General features: G+C 45.5%; 1 protein-coding gene and 1 long non-coding RNA gene across 14 annotated transcripts in view; both read right to left on the reverse strand.

Moving 5' to 3' along the window:
• PXK (PX domain containing serine/threonine kinase like) overlaps positions 1 to 1165 on the reverse strand; it is a 96717-nt gene extending 95552 nt beyond the window's left edge. For all 13 annotated transcript variants that reach the window (XM_007984779.3, XM_007984778.3, XM_038003728.2 and 10 more), the window contains exon 1: positions 967 to 1165. In XM_007984779.3, the coding sequence (XP_007982970.1) occupies positions 967 to 1068 (102 nt within the window). In that variant the 5' untranslated portion in view covers positions 1069 to 1165. The remainder of the gene's footprint in view (positions 1 to 966) is intronic.
• A 2477-nt stretch (positions 1166 to 3642) lies between these two features.
• LOC140709846 (uncharacterized) lies at positions 3643 to 9179 on the reverse strand. The gene is made up of 2 exons (XR_012090614.1): positions 7596 to 9179; positions 3643 to 5153 (listed from the first exon to the last, which is right to left on the reverse strand). It is a non-coding gene; the product is annotated as an uncharacterized lncRNA (long non-coding RNA).
• Between the last annotated feature and the right edge of the window lie 10511 nt (positions 9180 to 19690).

Below are 19690 nucleotides of genomic sequence, written 5' to 3' on the forward strand. Positions count from 1 at the left end.
ACTGCAATGGTAAACAAACAAGCCTCTGAGTCTGAATCTGATTCGGTGGCCTGACAAAACATCACAATTGAAGGAATCTCTCTCCTCATTCATTACTTTTCCAAAAAAGTCCCACTAGCTGGAGCTCCAGGTTTCTTGCTGGTTCCTGGATTTATTGCTTGGAAATTATAATGCATAGTGTGCCTTTCAAAAAAAAAGGTACAAGCAAATGAAAACAACCACGGTTTTAAAGCCCCATAAAATACAGTGTATGTAGCAGAAATGAACTCTGCCAGTGTTTACTATGAGGACCTATTACTCCTTTATGCTACTCGAGTGGATTTTAAACTCAAATGAATGCTACCACTGCCCACTAAACAGCAAGTTAGAGAAGCACATTCGTACACCTGCTTAACAGCTCCGCGGACTTCCCCACCACTTCCCGGGGCCAGGGCCAAGTGGCTGACCTGGAAACGCGGCTGTAGACCCCAGCCACTTGCACTCTGCTGTCCCAACAAGTAGGCTCTGAAGTCACACTTCATTTGGCCCGGCACACCCTCATCCCCATCACCCAGACCCTCAGCTGCAGGGAGGAAATTCCACGGCCTCAAAAAGGAAAAGGCTGGAAGCGGGCAGAAGTGGATGGTCCCGAGCGGTCTCGTTCCTGCTTCCCTGGTCCAAGGTGAGCCCGAGGCTCCCGCACCCCCAACTCGGAGTCGCTTTCCTGGTCGCCGCCAAGCTCCTTCCACCCCGCGGCGCCGGGGGCTGCGGTCCCCAGCCTCGGCCCCTCCGGGCCTCAGCGTTCGCCTGGGCCCCGGGGGCCCTGACCCAGACCCAGCGGCGCGCCACAGCCTTCTCGGCCAGGGTCGCCCACCCCGTGGCCCGGTCCCCGTCAGACGACCCTGCCCGGCCCGCGCCAGGCAGCCCGCAGCCCCCTCGCGGCCCGGGGCCGCCCCCCGCCGCCCGCCCGCCCACTGGGCCGCGCACCGTGTGGGACTGCAGGCTCTGGCTCGCCTCGATGGCTGCTGTCAGCGGCACCGTGTCGTCCAGCAGCACCTTGCCGGCTGGCGGCTTCTCCATGAAGGCCATCCCGGGACGCCCGGCCGCCGCAGCCTAGGGACGCGAGGCAGGAACCTGAGGCGCCGACTCCCGCCGCCCGCCCGGCTCCACCGTTCCGCTGTCAACACGCACCGCCCCACGCGCCGCCTGGCCCGCGGGGTCCTAGCGCCACCCTCCCCGCTGCCGCCGCCCCGGAGTCCTAGCGCCGACCTAGCGGAGTACGTGTGGGGGCCGCCAGCACTGTCCCCGCTGGCCCGCCCCTCCGCCCTGCGGCTGCCATGGGCTCAGGCTTCCAAGCTCCTCGCAGCCGCACCGAAGACCCCGTGCCCTTAGCTCCGGGCTTCGGACCAGTGAACACCACCCTAAGCCATCACCACCAGTATCCTCAGATCCAGGGACGCCTGGTCCTGAGCCCTGGGATCCAGGAATCTTCAGGGCGAGATTTCCAAACCAGGCCTCTCAGAACTGGGCTTTTCTGGGACCGTACGTCTTGAAACCCTCAGAACTGGACCTCTCTCACCCGCCCCCCCAGGCCCAACGACCCTAAAACTCAGAAAAAGGGCCTTCAGGATGGGACCCCCAGTCTGAGCCCTGCAAACCCAGAGACTTTCTGAAACAAGCCCTTCCGATTGAGACTTCATAGGGACTCTTGAACGAGGCTCCTCAGGCCCGAACACCTAAGAGCTGGACCCCATAATTGGAGGTCTTGGACCCCAGAACCCTCAGACCCAAGCTCTAAGAACTGGAGACCCTATAAAATGGTCCAGAGACCCCCTAGCCTCTACTCTTGGCCCCTACTGCCTGCTCAACCACATCCCTTAGACTTGGGAGTTTTTCATCCCACCATATGGGCTAGAAGAAATTTAAACCAAGAGTCAAGTCAGAGAATCTTGGGATCCACTTCTCAGCCCTAAATCTGCCCACACCAGAAGGCCTGAACCCGAAGCCATAATCCTGGCACCACCTCATCCCCCCATCTCCATGCACACCTAGAAATTTCACCCACACTGACCTTTCCTAGGGCAGCACTCCAGGATAGTGAAGAGTTAAATTTAGAATCAGAGGACCATCATCTCCATGGCTCTGGCATTTACCAGCTGTGTGATCTTTAATAAGTTACCCAACCTCTCTGAGTTCCAACTCCCCAATTTGCAAACTGGAGATAATATTATTTGTATGAAAAGGTTAATACAAGGAATGAAGTAGACCGGGAAGGGGCTTGGCACATAATAAAAACTCAAACGGTGGTCAGGCATGATTGCTCATGCTTGCAATCCCAGCACTTTGGGAGGCCAAGGCGGGTGGATCACCTGAGGTCAGGAGTTTGAGACCAGCCTAGCCAACATGGCAAAACCCCCTCTACTAAAAATATAAAAATTAGCTGGGCGTGGTGGCACACGCCTGTAGACCCAGCTACTCTGGAGGCTGAGGCAGAAGAATTGCTTGAACGCAGGAGGGGGAGGATGCAGTGAGCCAAGATCATACCACTACACTCCAGCCTGGGTGACAGAGTGAGACTCCATCTCAGAAAACAAACAGGCTGGGCGCGGTGGCTCATCCCTGTAATCCCAGCACTTTGGAAGGCCGAGGCAGGCAGATCACGAGGTCAGGAGATCGAGACCATCCCGGCTAACAAGGTGAAACCCCGTCTCTACTAAAAATACAAAACAAAATTAGCTGGGTGTGGTGGCGGGCGCCTGTAGTCCCAGCTACTCGGGAAACTGAGGCAGGAGAATGGCATGAACCCAGGAGGTGGAGCTTGCAGTGAGCCGAGATCACGCCACTGCACTCCAGCCTGGGGGACAGAGCGAGACTCTGTCTCAAAAAAAAAAAAAAAAAAGACAACAACAACAAAAAGCAAACCAAAAAAAAAACCAAACAGACAAACAAAAATACCTCAAACCGTGGTCAGGTGTGATGGCTCACCTTTGTAATTCCAGCACTTTGGGAGGCTGAGGAGAGTGGATGACTTGAGCCCAGGAGTTTAGCCTGGGCAATATGGTGAGACCCTGTCTCTACAAAAAAATTTTAAAAATAGCTGGGCATGATGGCTCACACCTGTGGTCCCAACTACTCAGGAGGCTGAGGTGGGAGAATTTTTTGAGCACAGGAGGTTGATGCCTCAGTGAGCCATGATCATGCCACTTCACTCCAGCCTGGGCAACAGAGCAAGACCGTCTCCAGAAAAACAAACAAAACAAAGTCAGTAATTAGTTTCCTCCTTCCCCTACAGCTCACAGAATGGAAGATTCCTAACTCTTAAATTGCCTCCACTAAATTTCTACATTTTAGATAAGGGAACAAAATTTCTTGGTAATTGCACCACCACCACCACCAAAATTTGACATCCCAGGAAAGGCCCACATCATGTGTAAAGGGTCCCTTCTCCAGATCTCAAGCTTAATGGGATGGTTGGGCAGCCCCATGGAGTCAAGTGGCCATGACAGATTGGTCCCATGGGCCAAGATCCAATAGAGCAAGATGTGAAGAAGGAATTATGGAACTTCATGATTCAGCCCTAAAATAATCAGAACTCTCCCTGCATTTCATTTTTGTGCCAGTGTGTTTAAAAGCAGCAGTCTATTAAAGCAAATCCATATGTCATTTAGGGAGGATTCAACTTTTTACTTTCATTTCTTTGTTTTAAGGCAAATAGATTATTTCTCTGCTAGAGTCACAGAAACCAAAATTCAGCTATAATCATTACTCCTATCGTGATGTGGACTGACCAAGAGAAGGCTCTTTTCTCTTACTGCAGGTGGGAGTATAAATTGGCCCAACCTTTTCGGAGGGCATTCATACATTCATTCAACAATTATTTGCTAAGTACCTATTATGTAATAGGCCTAGTACTAGGAGCTAGAACAAATACGTATTAAGGGCTTTGAAAATGTTCTTATCCTATGACCAAGTAATTCTGCATCTAGGAGAGTATCCTAAGAAAATAATCAAAGATCAGTTAAAAAAAAAAATAGCATGCAAGGATAAATGACTAACAGTTGGGTTTTGGACGAATCTTGGTACAATCATGAATTTTTTGCAATGTTAAAAATCAGGCCAGGCTAAGTGGTGCATGCGTGTACTCCCAGGCACTCAGGAGGCTGAGGTGGGAGGATCACTTGAACCCGGAAGGTGGAGGCTGCAGTGAGCCGAGATTGCGTCACTGCATTCCAGCCTGGGCAACAGAGTGAAACCCTGTCTCAATAAATAAACAAACAAACAAACAAAAAGTCACATGATTAAATAATATTTTGTGATCTTGAGAAATGCTCTTGATATAATAGTAAATGAAAAAGCAATTTAGCATCTGTATAATCTCAACATATCTATAGGACAAACACCAGAAGGAAATATATCAAAATATGGGCTGAGTGCAGAGGTTCACACCTGTAATCCCAGCACTTTGAGAGGCCAAGGCGGGCAGATCACTTGAGGTCAGAAGTCTCAGACCAGCCTGGACAGCATGGTGAAACCCTGTCTCTACTTTTAGAGAAAAATTAGCCAGAACATGGTGGCACACACCTGTAATCCCAGCTACTCGGGAAGTTGAGGCAGGAGAATCATTTAAACCCAAGAGGTGGAGGTTGCAGTAAGCCGATATCGTACCACTGCACTCCAGTCTCGGTGACAGAGAGAGACTCCGTCTCAAAAATAAATAAATAAATAAATATGAACAGTGGGCCTCTAAGAAGCAGAATCATGATGATTTCTTCTGTATGGTTTTCTGTATTTAACTTGTATGATTAGGGGGAAAAATGTTAGACAACTGGAGTCCAGTGCTCTGACAACTGCTTCCATAAGATAAAGTCACGATGGTAACAGGAAGAAGGCTTCGCTGGGGTTTAGCTCCATTTTCTCTGTAGTCTGTCCAGACACACAGTCCAAATGCTTTTGTAAGAGAAATCAACTTGTCCATAGTTCATACCTTACAAGAAATTTCACATGCTCTGAAAAATGCATTTTGCATACTTTTACAAATTAGATTTTTTTCTTTAAGATTATGTGATTGGCGGATGACAATCTTCATGCTTATGTTTTTGATAAATGATCACAGTAGTGATTTTTTTCTTTCAAAGTCAGTAAGTGGTACATGAAGACTTTCGATATTGCAGGTCCTGTAGAGGACAAAATGGAAAAGAAGCAGACTCCTTTTCATCCAATAATTTTTAAGGAGGATAGGAAAGTTTGTCACAGAAACAGTGACTCCAAGACAGCCTGTATTGAGTCCTGAAATTGAGGCACTGGGTACCATGAGAAGATAAGAAAGAAAAGAGTCATGACACTAGACTGGGTTATGGGGCAACTGAGGAAGAACTGAGGTTTGAGAGGGGCCTTTAAGGATGGGTGAGATTTGGATAGCAGGATATGGAGAAAGAACATTTCACTCAATCTTTTTTTTCCCAAAACGGAGTCTTGCTCTGTTGCCCAGGCTGGAGTGCAGTGGCACGATCTCGGCTCACTGCAACCTCCACCTCCGTGATGCAGGCAATTCCCCTGCCTCAGCCTCCCGAGTAGCTGGGATTACAGGTGCCTGCCACCACGCCTGGCTAATTTTTGTATTTTTAGTAGAGACAGGGTTTCACCATGTTGGTCAGGCTGGTCTCGAACTCCTGACCTCATGATTTGCCTGTCTCGGCCTCCCAAAGTGCTGGGATTATAGGCATGAGCCACTGCACCCGGCCCATTTCACTCAATCTTTTAGCAAACCCCTTGCAGAGCACTAGATACCAGACACTACGTCAGGCACAGGGGAGTTAAAACAAACAGGACAGATGTCATCTGCTATCAAGCTGCTTACCTACATGAACGAGAAAAACCGTGAGTCTGAGCTCAGTGGCTCACCCCTGTAATGCCAGCACTTTGGGAGGCTGAGGCAGGCGGATGGCTTGAGGCCAGAAGTTCAAGACCAGCCTGGGCAACATAGCAAGACCCTATCTCTACAAAAAATAAAGGCCAGGCGTGGTGGCTCACGCCTGTAATACCAGCACTTTGGGAGGCTGAGATGGGTGGATCACTTAAGGTCAGGAATTCAAGACCAGCCTGGCCAACATGGCAAAACCACTAAAAGTACAAAAATTGGCCAGGTATGGTGATGCACCCATGTTATCCCAGCTACTCGGGAGGCTGAGGCAGGAGAATCGCTTGAACTCGGGAGGTGGAGGTTGTAGTGAGCCAAGATTGTGCCATTGCACTCCAGCCTGGGCGACAAAGCAAGACTCTGGCTCAAAAAAAAAAAAAAAAAGAAAGAAAGAAAGAAAGAAAAAGAAAAAGAAAAAATTAGCCGGGCATGATGGTGCATGCCTGTAGTCCCAGCTATTCAAGAGGCTGAGGTGGAAGGATAGCTTGAGCCTAGGAAGGTTGAAGCTGCAGTGAGCCGTGATGGTACAACGGTACTCCAGCCTGGGCAACAGAGTGAGAACCTGTACCCACCACTCCCCACCCCTGCTAAAAGAAAGAAAGAAAAGAAAACAACGTGGATGTGCAGTGACAGGCTAGTTCAGGGGTTTATGGAAGTCTTGGGCACTGCAAAGCCATGTAGGCTGCAGGACTGGAGAGTAGAATGTGTGAAGGGCTGGGGAGGAGATGGCTCAACAGGAAAGGTGGGGAAAGGAACCCTTCCGCACCCTTCTATTCCCAGCTCTGTTACACCAGCAACTGACAGTTAAGGACGTTTGCAAGGGAACAGATACTTCCTTCAGAGGAGCCCCTCTGAGATCACAGTGACCACTGACAAACACATCTGGCCTGGGCTCCGCTGCTTCAGGGATGGGAACATGAATAACATGCAGATAAAAGTAATCAGGGGGTCGGGAGCGGTGGCTCAAGCCTATAATCCCAGCACTTTAGGAGGCCGAGGCGGCAGATCACTTGAGGTCGGGAGTTCGAGACTAGCCTGACCTACATGGAGAAACCCTGTCTCTACTAAAATTACAAAATTAGCAAGGCATAGTGGCACATGCCTGTAACCCCAGCTACTCGGGAGGCTGAGGCAGAAGAATTGCTTGAAACCGGGAGGCAGAGGTTGCATGAGCCGAGATCACGCTACTGCACTCCAGTATGGGTAACAAGAGCAAAACTCTGTTTCAAAAAAAAAAAAAAAAAAAAAAAAGGCCTGGTGCGGTGGCTCATGCCTGTAATCCCAGGACTTTGGGAGGCCAAGGCAAGGAGATCACAAGGTCAGGAGTTCGAGACCAGCCTGCTGGCCAATATGGTGAAACCCCATCTCTACTAAAAATACAAAAATTAGCCAGGCGTGGTGGCACGTGCCTATAATCCCAGCTACTTGGGAGGCTGAGGCAGAAGAACCGCTTGAACCCGGGAGGCGGAGGTTGCAGTGAGCCGAGACCGTGCCACTGCACTCCACCCTGGGCGACAGAGCAAGACTCTATCTCAAAAATAAATAAATAAATAAATAATTCAAAAAGTAGTGAATGAGTGATGAGAATGAGAAGAGGGAGATAAGTGGGGAAGTCGGGAGGGAGAGGGGAAGGTAGGCAGATAGGTAAGGAGAGAAAAAAAGACAGATTGTGACATTCAAAAACTAGGCAAAAAGCTACCCTCATAAGCCTGAGGAAGAAGCTGGAGTGTTGGTCATGGTTAAGGGCCTAAGCTCCCAGGCGACTTCTTGGGTTCATACCGGCTCCACAGCTCACTGGCAGCCTGACCTCTCTTTGCTTCAGCTCCTCATCGGCAGAATGAAGATAATGATAGCCTCCACCCTGTGGGATCATTGCGAGGACTGGATGAGCTCACGTAAGCAATGACCTGGAAGACAGGCTGGTAGGGAGAATGCAGGGTATTAGCTCTTATGTTATAAAGGAAATCAGGGTCGGGTGTGGGGGCTTGTCTCTTTAGGACTCCGGGGTCTCTTTGGGGACAGTTCCTGGCACAGAGTTTGTGCTCAGTAAATATTTGTCAAATAGATGTGTGAACAAAACAAAAAAAGGAGGCAGGGCATGGTGGCTCACACTTATAATCCTAGCACCTTGGGAGACTGAGACGGGAGGATGGCTTGAGGCCAGGAATTCAAGATCAGGTGGGGCAACACAGTGAGACCCTGTCTCTACAAAATTTTTAAAAATTTGCTAAGTGTGGTGATACATGCCTGTAGGCCTAGCTACTCAGAAGGCTGAGGTGGGAGGATCTCTTGAGCCCAGCTGAGGTGGCAGTGACCCGTGATTGTGCTACTGCCCTCCAGCCTGGTCAACCAAGCAAGACTGTCTCTAAAAAATATATAAAAATTAAAAATAAAGGAAATCAGCAGGTGAACCGTACAGGGAGAGAAAAGTTGTTCAACGGAAAGGTATTCAAATAGTTTTCTCCCTGGAAAGGAAGAGAACAGAAAAGGAATTAGAATTGAAGGTCAGAGTTGCAAAGATCATAAAATAACAGCCCTATCTAGTTTTCCTTATTAAGGAAAGGAAACTGAACGTGAGAAATCAGGTATTTGATGAAATGAAATCAGAGACAAGCTCTCAGTCTAGCCTTTCCCTTTCTCTGTGAATTCTTCTGGGAAGTGAGCCCCTTAAAATAAATATTGTGGTAAGCCTCATGATTTATTTTTATCTACCCAAATCAGTGTCTTGTTAGTGATCCTCTGAGGATACTGGACTTAAACTGGATCCATGATCCATGGGGAACTGGGTTTCAAACCCCAGGAGAGCCTTAATATCCATTTGGCATTTGAAATGGCTAAGGCCTAGCTGGGCATGGTGGCTCACGCCTATAATCCCAGCACTTTGGGAGGCCAAGACAGGCAGATCGCTTGAGCCCAGGAGTTTGAGACCAGCCTAGGCAACACAGTGAGATTCTCGTCTCTACAAAAAGTCATAAAATTAGCTGGGCATGGTGGCATGTGCCTGTGATCCCAGCTACTCAGGAAGCTGAGGTAAGAGGATCACATGAGCACAGGGAGGTCAAGGCTGCAGTAAGCTGTGATCCCACCACTCCACTCCAGCTCGGGTGACAGAGCCAGACCCTGTCTCAAAAAAAAGAAAAGAAATGGCTCGGGCTGAACATAGGGAAACGCCCCCAAGGCTGGAGCTGATCTAATTTAAATCGGTTTTGTTTCTATAGTCTCAGGCTGCCTAAGGCTAATGAGGAATGAGGGAACCTCAGCTTTTGCCACACACACAACTACTCAGGGCTAGCAAAAAAAAAAAAAATATATATATATATACACACACACACACACACACATACACACACACATATACACATGTATGTGTATATATATATTTATATTTCCCACTGTTGCCAAATGTTTAGATGGCCCACAGGTTGTTTGTCTAACAACTTGATGTTTGCCCAGATTGACTGAAGATAATGAGTTTTAGTGAGGATGCTCCTTAGGCCTGGCAACTACTCTACAAAATCAGATCACAGAAGCTTGTGAAAAACTCAGTATTTCCTAAGTAGCATGGCCTCCCAACTCAAAATGCTTTTATTTCTTTTTTTTTTTTTTTTGAGACGGAGTCTCGCTTTGTCGCCCAGGCTGGAGTGCAGTGGCCGGATCTCAGCTCACTGCAAGCTCCGCCTCCCGGGTTTACGCCATTCTCCTGCCTCAGCCTCCGGAGTAGCTGGGACTACTCCGCCACCTCGCCCTGCTAGTTTTTTGTATTTTTTAGTAGAGACGGGGTTTCACCATATTAGCCAGGATGGTCTCGATCTCCTGACCTCGTGATCCGCCCGTTTCGGCCTCCCAAAGTGCTGGGATTACAGGCTTGAGCCACCGCGCCCGGCCTTTATTTCTTTAAATATTTATAATCTGGATCTAAAATCAACAAAACTCAACCCACAGTCATTCTTATTTCCTTTACGTGTTGATATTTTCCACCACATCACAGGGGACTGCTGCCCAGGGTTTATAAGAAGGTCATTTGAATTGCTTTATAGCTAAAAACCACCTTAGGGATTAACTATGGGGCCTCCTATTAATCTTGTATTTATGTGTTGTTAACATTGGTTCTGGGTTCCTTACGATTTTTGAATTTTTTTTTTTTTTTTTTTTTTGAGATGGAGTCTCACTCTGTCGCCTAGGCTAGAGTGCAGTGGCGCAATCCCAGCTCACTGCAAGCTCCGCCTCTCGGGTTCACGCCATTTTCCTGCCTCAGCCTCCTGAGTAGCTGGGACTACAGACACCCGCCACCTCGCCCAGCTAGTTTTTTTTTTTGTATTTTTTAGTAGAGACGGGTTTTCACTGTGTTAGCCAGATGGTCTCGATCTCCTGACCTCATGATCCACCCGCCTCGGCCTCCCAAAGTGCTGGGATTATAGGTGTGAGACATCGCGCCCAGCCCAATTTTTGAATTTAAATGGTTTCTTCTAGTTGGTGATTCTGCTCCAACCCATAATTTCTCTGAAGATGCTGAGAATTAATTTATCTGCTGTGTTTGTAACCCAAAATAAAAGCAAAGATAAGAACAAAGGAGTTGAAACATCTGGGACCCTGGAGATACCTGTGGACCAACACTAATTCAGCAGCACTCCCATTCTGCTCAGACAGAGCTAGATAATAAGCTATGCTGATACATGAGGCATTCACAGTGGCACAGTTGCTCAGAGTGACAGTCATCCCTTGGTAGAAAATGTTTTAATATAAAAACTTAATAGATGTCATGGCAATTTTCTTTGGGAATAAATTGGTCTCTGAATCATACTCTAAAAACATAAAGGAAAAATGACTAATAGTTCAGCACAAAATGAAAACCTGTGGTTGCCTAAGAGGTATCAGTGTGCATTTAGCAATTTCTTCTTTTTCTAGGTGAATATGTACGTCAGGTCCACAAGACAAATGGTGGCTGTTGCCAGGCTTTCTTCCCATTGCTACTCAAGATTTGCTCCTCAGAAAAAGAAATAAGTGGCATTTCACCAATATGGAAATGTTTCTAATAGAATATAAAAATCCATTAAGCAATTTTCCAGTACATTAGGCTAAAAGTGCTTAAAACGAGTATCTCTGTGACAATTAAACATCACATAATTTGCAGTTGCATAAACCCCTATGTAGAAAGTGCTAGAAGAATTTGGACTTTTTTTTTTTTTTTTTTGAGACGGAGTCTCGCTCTGTTGCCCAGGCTGGAGTGCAGTGGCCAGATCTCAGTTCACTGTAAGTTCCGCTTCCCAGGTTTACGCCATTCTCCTACCTCAGCCTCCCGAGTAGCTGGGACTATAGGCTCCCGCCACCACGCCCGGCTAGTTTTTTGTATTTTTTTAGTAGAGACAGGGTTTCACCGTGTTAGCCAGGATGGTCTCGATCTCTTGACCTCGTGATCCGCCCGTCTCGGCCTCCCAAAGTGCTGGGAATACAGGCTTGAGCCACCGCGCCTGGCCGCCTTGGCCTATTTTAGTCATTAATTTTGTACTCGCTTCCACATGTGACCTGGTACAGTCAAGGCCACTTCTCAATTATCTGGGAGAGGATCTCCTAATTTGAGGATCACTCAAGCTTTCATTAAGAGTCATTCTTTTGAGCAGTTTGTATAGACTCAGAATGAGAAAGCCAAGCAACCAGTTTTCCTGATAGCCAGCTTTAACAAAGCATGTGTGGTTTGAGAATCTTGACTCTAGATAAAAATGACAAGTTATTATTTAAAGAGAAGTACTGATAACTTCTTGTCTACTTCTCTGTTTCCAACCTTTATTGATTTATAGATTTCAAAGACCATGACTCTTAGGCAGCATAAAAATGTGGAAATCTGTATGCAGAGGCTCATTCCAGCATTTTGGGAGGCCAAGGCAGGAGTATCGCTTGAGATCAGGAGTTCAAGACCACCTGGGCAACACAGTGAGACCCACATTTCTACAACAAAAATACATACATTTTAAGAAAGTGAACATGAAGGCCGAGCACAGTGGCTCATGCCTGTAATCCCAGCACTTTTGGGAAGCCAAGGTGGGAGGACTGCTTGAGCCCAGGAGTTGGAGACTAGCCTGGGCAACAAAGTGAAACCTCATCTCTGCAAAAAAATCAAAAAATAAGCCAGACGTGGTGCTGTGTGCCTCTGTTCTCTGCTATACAGAAGGCTGAGGCAGGATTGTGTAAGCCCAGGATGTGCTACAGTGATTGCACCACTGCAACTCAAGCCTGGGAGACAGAGTGAGACTCTGTCTCAGAAAACAAACAAAAAAACCAGTGGAAATGCTCACATTGAGAAGCTACTTTTTTTTTTTTTTGAGACGGAGTCATGCACTGTTGCCCAGGCTGGAGTGCAGCTGCGCGATCTCGGCTCACTGCAAGCTCCACCTCCCGGGTTCACGCCATTCTCCTGCCTCAGCCTCCCGAGTAGCTGGGATTATAAGCACCTGCCACCACGCCCGGCTAATTTTTTGTATTTTTAGTAGAGACGGGGTTTCACGGTGTTAGCCAGGATGATCTCTATCTCCTGACCTCATGATCCACCTGCCTCGGCCTCCCAAAGTGCTGGGATTACAGGAGTTGTAGCAGGACGAGCTGCAGACAAAACCTCTCAGACACCAAGTTGTAGAAGGAAGAGCTTTATTCAGCTGGGAGCATCGCCAAGCTACTGCCTTAAAATCCAAGCTCCCTTGAGTGCACAATTTCTGTCCCTTTTAAGGGCTCACAACACTAAAGATTTCACATGAAAGGGTCGTGATTGATTTGAGCAAGCAAGGGGTACGTGACAGGGTTTGCATGCACCGGTTGTCAGAGAGAAACAAAACAGGACCGGGAGTTTCACTATGTTCTTTTATACAATGCCTGGAATCTATGAATAATATCGGTTTCTAAGTTATGAGTTGATTTTTAACTACTGGGTTTAGGCCAGGCAGGTCCAGGCCTGGTTTTGGGCCTGGCACCGTGCTGCTTGTCTTTGGTTTTACTTCTTTGTTTTTTTCTTAGAACAGGTACTGAGTATAAAACAATATAAAACAATATGAGAGGATCTCTCTCTTTCCTCATTCCACCCTTTTGAGACTCTCACTTTTTATTAGTGGGAGTTCTCACTCTTATTTTTCCTAGTTATGTCTTTTTATGCAGTAGATTGATAGTGATTCATGTAGTATACTTGTGCTGAAGCATTTTGATGAACTAAGGTAGCAATGAAGCTCTTTTTATCATTTGAAGAAGTACAGATAGCAAACAAGGGAGCAGTAAGCAGGTTCTTCTTATTATTATAACTTTTATTATAAGAGTTTTAAATCCTCCTAGTGCTGGGAACTAATTTTTAAACATGGGTTCAGGGTCTGAGGGGTTTGTGATTAACAATTCTAAAGGGTTGCAGCTCCCACTCATGCAGGAGGGGCTGACTTTTCCTTTCTGGAGCCAAACAGGATCTTTTTTATTTTTTATATATATTTTTTAAGTAGCCCAAATGACACAAGACCAGTATTGACACATTTCACCTAAATTTGATTCTTGACAGCTGTATTTATTTTTTTGCCGTGTAACTTTTTTCTTAATCTAGAGAACTGCATCCCATTCCATGCTGCTTATTACTAACAGCAGTACCTGTGTTAAATTTTAAGGTTACATTTTTGGGGATCCCTCTTTCTTCTGTTCTAGCTATTACTTTACTTGTGTCACTTAGAAAAGGACCAGTCCTTAGTCTTATTTTAAAAACTGTGATCATGGGAGGCTTAAAATGAGTTATAACACGCATCAGGTTGGTTATTTCCTGGGCTACATACCTTGGATAGAATATCATTATACAAACAAGTTTCTTTTAGAGTCCTGGTACACTTATAATAACTATAAAATAATAGGACTGTAGCAATCTTTTGTCCTACCTCAGAGACTTGATGTCTTAGGAAGGAACAGCCCTCAGTCTTAGGAAGGTCAGTTGAAGTCCTTACAGTACAAGTCCAAATTTTAAGGAAAATGAATCCCATGATGAGTTTCCTCATGCTTCAGCCGTGCGTGGATCAGTCAGCTTCAGGGTGTGACTGGAGCAGGGCTTGTCTTTTTCAGAGTCACTTTGCAGGGGTTAGCAAAGCTGCTCCCATCCACGTACAGCTCCCAGTCTACAGATGTTTAAGGATGGTCTCAGAGGTTAGGCCCACTAGAATAAACTGAGTCCAATACTTTTACACAGTTATGTTTAACTGGGCTCTTTGATACCAGGAGCAAGGTGGCGGGTTTACAGTGTTGTAAACTTTAATGGTTATGCAGGGATTTTTTACAGAGCAAGCTTTGGTATCTAGATAGTCTAGCATTTATTAGCTAATGGTGTCCTTTGGTATTTATTAAAATCACCACAGCATGAGGGGACTTTATGTTTAGGTTTTGCCTAAGAGTTAGCTTATCTGCTTCTTGTGCTAATGGGGCCATTGCTGCCAGGGCCCTTGGACATGGGGACCAGTCTTTGGAAACCCTGTCTAGCTGTTTTGAGAGATGGGCTGCTGGCCTTGGCCAGGGCCCTACAGTGTGGGTTAAAACTCCAACTGCCATTTGTTTTTTTTTTTTTGACTTATAGAGTGTAAAGAGTTTTGTCAGGTCAAGTAGCCTCAGGGCTGGGGCCGACGTTGAGTTTTTCTTTTTTAACTCATGAAAAGCTTGTTGCTGCTGGTTGTAATAGATGTAGTTTATCTAATTTATATTTTTATTGACTGTCATTTACTAAAATATTGATTTAAATCCTGTAACTATTTGATTTCGAGCTTTAAATTGATCTGGTATTTCTTGTGGTTAATTTCAAGGTTAAATTGATCTGGTGTTTCTCCAATTGCATCTAAATAGATGTGAGAGTTGAAAGACCTATAAGGGGCTTCTCTCACTTTATGATGTCTTATTATTATTATTATTATTTTCTGGTTGAGGAAATGCCAGGGTGAAAGGGATAGCCAAATGGACTAAAGCACAAGTGTCACTCTAGTTATTTGGCAGAGTGCCCAGTAAAGGTCCACCACAATACCACCACACATCTGCTTAGGGATGCACAAGGGCTGACTGATTGATAAGCTCTTAAAAATTCTTAAGCTCACTGCATCCCTTCAGGTCTCCAAGGAATACTGTCTCCTCCTTGCCATGAGAGACACAAAGTGAACTTAGTGTTGGGAGATGGAAGCTGGATGGCCCTCGGGGACTGATCTGCAGGGACTTTGGGATATAGCAGAGAGAGCTTGGCATGACTTATTACTCCAGGCTGTAGAATCCTGGAAAAGAGCTACCATGTAGCCCATGCCTGGTTGACTGGAGGACCACCCTAGTGGAAGGGTGACAATCAGGGCCTCTGGCCTGCCATGTGCACAAGCATAACAATTGCTTTTGTTTAACGTGCAGATGGAATATTTGATCCATTTCAACCAGGCATTTACATCTTGGTATGCTGTCTTAATTGCCAAAGTTTGTTTTAAGTCTTTAACTTCTATGATCTTCTAGTAAAATGAATGTTTTCTTTAGCACCTTTTTTTATTAGTTTTTAGACCAAAAACAACTAACCACCATTTTATGTTTAACAATGCTTTTTGTATGATTTTTATACCAGATAAGCTAAAATTTACCTTTATATTAGTGTGCTATTAATTTTAATAAAACCCTGTAGACATATTTATCCAATTTTTCATGTTTGACCATAAGGTAAGATTTTATAGACTCTTTTTAACCTTTTAGAATTTTTGTTAAAGAGCAGGTTGATGTTTTAAGAAAAACCTGTTGCATTATAAATGTCCAGTTCACAGAAAAACTGGATACCTTTTAAACTCTAGCTATTATGTTTACACACAGAATTTTCTTTACAATTAATGTTTTAAAATTTGCCTAAACTTTCAAAACAATAATTTTTGACCTTTTAATGTAGGTAAAAATCCACATTCTTATGCCTCTTTATAATCTTTTTACTAAAGGTATTTTTTTTAATACACTTTGCACATAAACTCTTTTTTCTAATAGTACTCAGGAGGCCATATTATTTTAAAATTATACGACATTTTTTGCATAAAAATTTTTTATAACATTTTTTTCTTTTACGACTTTCGCAATTTTTTTTTGACATGTCTCAACTTTCTGACTTATCACAAACTTTTTTAAAAAAAAGTAACCAGTTATTTCAGGACAAGAATTTACCATATAACATTCTTTTTATGTAAATTCTGCCTCCCTTTTTTCCTTTCTTGAAAGTTTTCAACATAGTTCTCAGTGGGGTGGGCTTATTTTGCACCTGACCCATGTTTTCTCAAGACAAAATACCACACTCACACCACACACATTCACCACAAAACATAGAACGGGTAAAGAGGGCACACACACACACACACTTTTATCGTTTATACCAAACCAAAATCAGAATACCACGAAATTCAAAATCCGAGTACCAAGAAATTTAAGCCAAGTCAAAACCAAAACCAAAGTATCCGGCAATTTAAGTCAAGACAAAACCAGAACAAAAGTGCCAATATAGGCACACCATGGGTGATTAGGCCACGCTTCCACTCAAATGGAGTGGGGCAAGTTCCAAAGACTAGTCTTACAGTCTTACCAAGTTTCAGATGTCCGGACTCCAAGTGCCAGTTCCTTCCCGGTGTTCAGCTACTGTGTTAATCCTCTGTGGGGGCCTGCTACGCACTGCTCTGATGAGGTGTTCTACCAGGAAAACTGCCTACCTGGGAGCACTCTGGTTCGCGTCACTCAGGCTGGCCAGAGTCCTCCGCAGGGATGCTCCACAGAGCAGGCCTAAGCCGCCTAACAGGCTGCCTCAGCTGTCCATCAGTTACCTCGCTTCCCGGTCAGGGAACCAAGAACTGTAGCGGGACGAGCTGCAGACAAAACCTCTCAGACACCAAGTTGTAGAAGGAAGGGCTTTATTCAGCTGGGAGCATCAGCAAGCTACTGCCTTAAAATCCAAACTCCGAGTGCACAATTTCTGTCCCTTTTAAGGGCTCACAACACTAAAGATTTCTTTTTTTTTTTTTTTTGAGACGGAGTCTCGCTCTGTCGCCCAGGCTGGAGTGCAGTGGCCGGATCTCAGCTCACTGCAAGCTCCGCCTCCCGGGTTTACGCCATTCTCCTGCCTCAGCCTCCCGAGTAGCTGGGACTACAGGCACCCGCCACCTCGCCCAGCTAGTCTTTTGTGTTTTTTAGTAGAGATGGGGTTTCACTGTGTTAGCCAGGATGGTCTCGATCTCCTGACCTAGTGATCCACCCGTCTTGGCCTCCCAAAGTGCTGGGATTACAGGCTTGAGCCACCGTGCCCGGCCAACACTAAAGATTTCACATGAAAGGGCCATGATTGATTTGAGCAAGCAAGGGGTACGTGACAGGGTTTGCATGCACCGGTTGTCAGAGAGAAACAAAACAGGACCGGGAGTTTCACTATGTTCTTTTATACAATGCGTGGAATCTATGAATAATATCGGTTTTTAAGTTATGAGTTGATTTTTAACTACTGGGTTTAGGCCAGGCAGGCCCAGGCCTGGTTGTGGGCCTGGCACTGGGCTGCCTGTCTTTGGTTTTACTTCTTTGTTTTTTTCTTAAAACAGGTACTGAGCATAAAACAATATAAAACAACATGAGAGGGTCTCTCGCTTTCCTCAGCGTTGAGCCACTGCGCCCTGGGGCTACTTTTGAAACTTACACAGTATAAATCAACTATCATTCAGATCTGACATCCCTTCCCTTCCCTATATTTTTCATCTTTAACCCTTTAAGCAATTCTTCGGTGAAGACAAATAATCACTGAATGTTGGCTTAAAAAAAGGGTAGGTGATATGCATGGGTGGAAGACTTTCAACTAACAGTATTAGGAAAATGCTACAACTCTAGCAGGAAATAAGATCTAGAACATTCCGAAAGCAAAAAGATTGCTATAGAATGATTCCCATTATTTTAATGCCATGTAAGATGCTATTACAGAAACTGACAGTGCTCCAGTTCCAGCAATGCCAATGAAGGAAATAAAAATATTTCTCCCCAAAATATGTTATATTTTCAGATCGCTGTTCAGAGAGCCAACAGAAGTAGCCTTGCAAAGTTGTCTTTTGTGGGGGAAACTTGTATTTGCAGAGAATCTGCTTGATGCAGCCTGGCTTTCCCTTGTCTGGATCTCGGGAAGATTAACTTAGTCTGACACTTTAAAGGTCTGAAATATGCTGGGACATGGTGGCTCACACCTGTAATACCAGCACTTTGGGAGGCCAGATCACCTGAGGTCAGGAGTTTGAGGCCAGCCTGGCCAACATGGTGAAACCCCGTCTCTACTAAAAACGCAAAATTAGCTTGACATGGTGGCGTGCGCCTGTAATCCCAGCTACTGGGGAGGCTGAGGCAAGAGAATTGCTTGAACCTGGGAGGCAGAGGCTGCAGTGAGCCAAGATCACGCCATTGCAATCCTGCCTGGGCAATAAGAGCAAGACTCCATCTCAAACAATAACAAAAAAGGTCTAACACATTCATCATCTATTCTTTTGAGGGTTGCCACCTGTGGAGCTTCATTTATGTAACAAGACCACCTTTGCTAGCCAGGCTTCCTCTTCTCCCGCTCCTGGAAACTGTCATGCCACTGATCCGAGTCCACTCTTTCTGTAACCTTAAGGTGGTATTTAAACTTCTAAACCCTATTGTGTAGGGGTTTGGGGGGATAATCACTCTGTGGCTCTCCCCTTCATGCAAGCTAATATATTGGTATGCCTTTTCTCCAATTAATCTGCCTTTTCTCAGTTGATTTTTCAGAGTGAACCTTCAGAGGGCAAAGGGGAAGTTTCCCTTTGGCCCCTACAGGAACCTAAGACCCACAGAGTGATGGAAAAAGGAAAGGCTTTGGAGCCAGGCAGGTCCAAGTTTGAATCCCAGCTGTACTGCTTATTCACTGAACAACCTCGGGCAAGTCACAGTTATCCTACTTAAAAACAGGATAACGTTAACTTCACAAAGTTGTTTCAAGGATTAGCATTAATGTAGAAAATCAACGCATCAGGCACTGAAAATCAACTCATCAGGCACTGAAAAAATGTATCAATGATCACATCCCGTTCCAGTTATGGACATAACTTTAAGACTGCTGCTAAATCCCAGGGAATGAGTTCTGCAGGAGCAAGCAGTTTTGGCCTCAAGTCCATATATTTTTGCCTCATGTTTCCCATTGTGTTTTGCCATTTGAACACATTTTCAGCACGTCTAGTGATTCACCTATAAACATCTTCTTTAGCTGGACCTCAGCCTGCATATACTGCGCATTCTGAAACTCACGAGAACAGTATCCTTGCTCCTCACATTGATTTTGGTCTTGTCTTCCACCTTTGAAAACAAGAGTTATGGTATAATACAATATTAAAGTTTTAAAGTACTAACTTTATACACAGCACTGCCCTCTAGTGACTAGAATAATCCATTTTTTTTTTCTTTTTTCTTTTTTTTTTGAGACTGAGTCTCACTCCATCACCCAGGATAAAGAGCAGTTGGCCGGGCGCGGTGGCTCAAGCCTGTAATCCCAGCACTTTGGGAGGCCGAGACGGGCGGATCACGAGGTCAGGAGATCAAGACCATCCTGGCTAACACGGTGAAACCCTGTCTCTACTAAAAAATATAAAAAACTAGCCGGGCGAGGTGGTGGGCGCCTGTAGTCCCAGCTACTTGGGAGGCTGAGGCAGGAGAATGGCGTAAACCCAGGAGGCGGAGCTTGCAGTGAGCTGAGATTGCGCCACTGCACTCCAGCCTGGGCGACAGAGCGAGACTCCGTCCCAAAAAAAAAATAAATAAAAT

The sequence above is a fragment of the Chlorocebus sabaeus genome, chromosome 22 (assembly GCF_047675955.1).
Source record: "Chlorocebus sabaeus isolate Y175 chromosome 22, mChlSab1.0.hap1, whole genome shotgun sequence".
NCBI lineage: Eukaryota > Metazoa > Chordata > Mammalia > Primates > Cercopithecidae > Chlorocebus > Chlorocebus sabaeus.